Source organism: Lagopus leucura, unplaced genomic scaffold (assembly GCF_019238085.1).
Source record: "Lagopus leucura isolate 7727_CA_CO unplaced genomic scaffold, USGS_WTPT01 34724-0_obj-0_obj, whole genome shotgun sequence".
Classification (NCBI taxonomy): domain Eukaryota; kingdom Metazoa; phylum Chordata; class Aves; order Galliformes; family Phasianidae; genus Lagopus; species Lagopus leucura.
Genome location: NW_024964170.1, coordinates 788 through 3,827, shown reverse-complemented (window position 1 = coordinate 3,827; position 3,040 = coordinate 788). Strand labels below are relative to the sequence as shown.

General features: G+C 66.4%; 1 protein-coding gene across 1 annotated transcript in view; it reads left to right on the top strand.

The window, feature by feature from the left end:
- Positions 1-93: 93 nt before the first annotated feature.
- FAM171A2 (family with sequence similarity 171 member A2) overlaps positions 94-3,040 on the top strand; it is a gene marked incomplete at its 5' end in the record, with an annotated part of 3,270 nt that continues 323 nt past the window's right edge. Inside the window, 3 exons of the mRNA XM_042891897.1 lie at positions 94-280; positions 356-482; positions 1,353-2,429. Of these exons, the coding sequence (XP_042747831.1) occupies positions 94-280; positions 356-482; positions 1,353-2,429 (1,391 nt within the window). The remainder of the gene's footprint in view (positions 281-355; positions 483-1,352; positions 2,430-3,040) is intronic.

Below are 3,040 nucleotides of genomic sequence, written 5' to 3'. Positions count from 1 at the left end.
TGTGGGTGGGTGGTGGTGGCCGTAAGGAACAGGAGAGCGGGTGGCGGATGGGGGCTGCGGGAATGGGGTGGTGGTGGTGGCCGTGGGCAACAGGAGCCGTGGTGGTGGTGGCCATGGTGGAGCTCAGGGTCTCGCCCCGCCGTGACGGTGCTTGTCCCCATAGGGCTGTGGGTCCGCAATGGGACGGGGCTGATCCGCAGGGAGGGCCAGCAGCTCTACTGGACCTTCGTGGCCCCCCAGTTGGGCTACTGGGCGGCGGCAGTGCCCTCTCCTAGCCCAGGTAGGACCCTATGGCTGGGGAGCTGTGGTGTCCCCAGGGGTGGCCGTGCCACATCCCAGCTCGGTGTCCCCGCAGGGCTGGTGGCCGTGGCTGCGGGCATGAAGGACATCACGGCGTACCACACCATCTTCCTGCTCACCATCCTGGGCGCGCTGGCCCTGCTCGTGCTCACCCTGCTCTGCCTCCTCATCTACTACTGCAGGTCAGCGCCGGCCGCCCCACGCTGCCCATGGGGTCCTGCAGCCGGCCGTGGATCACGGTGTGCTTGGCATGGGGGGGTGGCTGACAGCTGGTTCTGGGGCGCACCACCTGCTTGGCACCCGCAGACATCCCATAGCTGGTTATGGGTTCCACACCTCCTGGCGCTCACAGACATCCCATAAGTTGCCACCAGCCCTGCCTGTCCTACAGCTCACTATGGGGCCTCCGACTCGCACTGCCCTCAGGCGCCCTATAGCTGGCCACAGGCACCACCAACCCTGAGCATCCTATGGCTGGCTGTGGGGCCCTACAGTTGGCTATGGGGTCTGCTGACCCCAGCTGTCCTATACCTGGTTATGGGACCACCAGGCCTCGGTGCACCACAGTGGAGTGCGGGGCCACCAAACCTGAATGTCCTATGGTTGGCTATGGGGCCACCACCCTTGGGTGCCCTACAGCTGACTATGGGAACACCACCCCTGGGTGTCTTATAGTTGACTATGGGGTCTTCCAACCCCAGATGTCCTATACCTGGCTATGGGGCCACCACCCCTGGGTGCCCTATAGCTGACTGTCAGGCCACTGACCCTGAGTATCCTGTTTGGCTGCAGGACCACCAGCCATGGGTGCCCTATAGTTGACTGTGGGGTCTTCCAACCTCAAATGTCCTATACCTTGCTATGGGGCCACCACTCCTGGGTGCCCTATAGCATCTATGGGACCACCACCCTTGGGTGCCTTATAGTTGACTTGGGATCTACCAACCCGATGTCCTATAGCTGGCTATGGTGATGCCCTATAGCAGACTATGGGACCATAGGGGGCCGTTATGGGACACACTCCCCACGTTGTCCCCCCGCCGTCCCCACAGGCGCCGCTGCCTGAAGCCACGCCAGCAGCACCGCAAGCTGCCGTTGTCGGGGACGTTGGACCCCTCCAAGCGGGACCAGGCCACGTCCATGTCACAGCTCAACCTCATCTGCAGCAGCCACCTGGAGACGGCGTCCTCGGGGGGGGACACGGAGGCTCACAGCCCCGTCCTCAAATTCGACAGCTCCCGCGAGGACTTCTTCAAGCAGGTCCCCTCCTCCGCGCCCCAAACATCCTCCAACGCCGCGCCGCGCCGCTGCCACCCCCGTGAGGACTTCACCCCCAGCGAGGGTCCCCCCACCGCCTCCCATGGAGCCGAAGTGCCACCGTCCGACCCGCTGCCACCGCCGCCACCGCCGCCACCGCGGCCGCCGTCATTGGGAGCGCCCATGGGGCCAGCGATGGGGCCAGCAATGGGGCCGCCCATGGGGCCGCCGGGGCCGCTGATCCTGTGCGGAGCGCTGGAGGGTCCGCAGGAGGACGTGTACCGCGGCGTGGTGCCCACCCTGCTCATCCCCGCGCGCTACATGCGCCTGGACGGGGCCGCCGAGGGCGCGCAGCAGCTGGAAGCGACCAACCCGGCGGCGGCGGCGAGCGGCTCGAGCCAGGCTGCGGCCCCGGCCCAAGGCGGCGGCGGCGGCCCCGTGGCCATCCCCGTGCTGCTCAACGAGTCCGCGGTGGCGCAGCTCAACGGCGAGCTGCAGGCGCTGGCCGAGCAGAAGCTGGTGGCGCCGCGCGCCTGGTTCGTGTCCCTGGACGGGCGCGCGTCCCACGTCCGCCATTCCTACATCGACCTGCAGGGCGGCGACAGAGGGCCGCCCCGCTCGCGGCCGCCCCCCCCCCGCGGGCCGCCGTCGCCCGAGGACAGCGCGCTGGCCCCGCTGCTGGGGGGGCCGCCCGTGGGGCGCCGCGGGGCCGGGGGCAGCGGGTGCAGCAGCGCCTCCGAGCCCCCCCGGGATTCCCCCAGCAGCCCCGAGGATGAGGCGGGCGACGGGGGAGACGGCGGCGACGACGGCGGGGACCGCAAGAGCCCCTGGCAGAGGAGGGAGGAGCGGCCGCTCATGGTCTTCAACGTCAAGTAAGCGCGCAGCCCCCATCCTCGTCTCCACCCCCAGCCCTGCCCCCACCTCATCGCGTCTCCAGCCCATCTCCGTTCCATCATCTCCATCTCCACCCCGTCTCCTTCATTTCTACCTCCACCTCCATCTCCCCCCATCTCCGTTTCTGTCCCGACTCCCATCCTCGTCTCGCCTCCTGTCCCCATCCCCACCCTTACTCCCATCCCATTCCAGGTCCTGTCCCAGTTCCATCCCAGTCCCCGTCTCCATCTCCTCTGATCCCCATCCTCTTTCCCTCTCCATCTCCATTCTCATGTCCACCCCTCTGCAGCCCCATCTCCATCCATCCCCAACTCCATTCCATCCAGTCCCTGTTTTCATCCCCATCCCAGTCCCTGTTCCCATCTCCATCTTCATCCCCTTTGCTCCTCCATGTTCTCTGCTCCCATCCCCGTGTCCGTATCTCCATCCCATCACAATTTCCATCCACCAGCTCCATTCCCACCCGTTTCAACTCCATCCATCCCCATCCCTTTCCAACCCCCATCCCAATTTCCCCCATCCCCATTTCCACCACAATCTCCATTCTCACCTCCATCCCCATCCCCATTTCCATCCCCATCCCATTCTC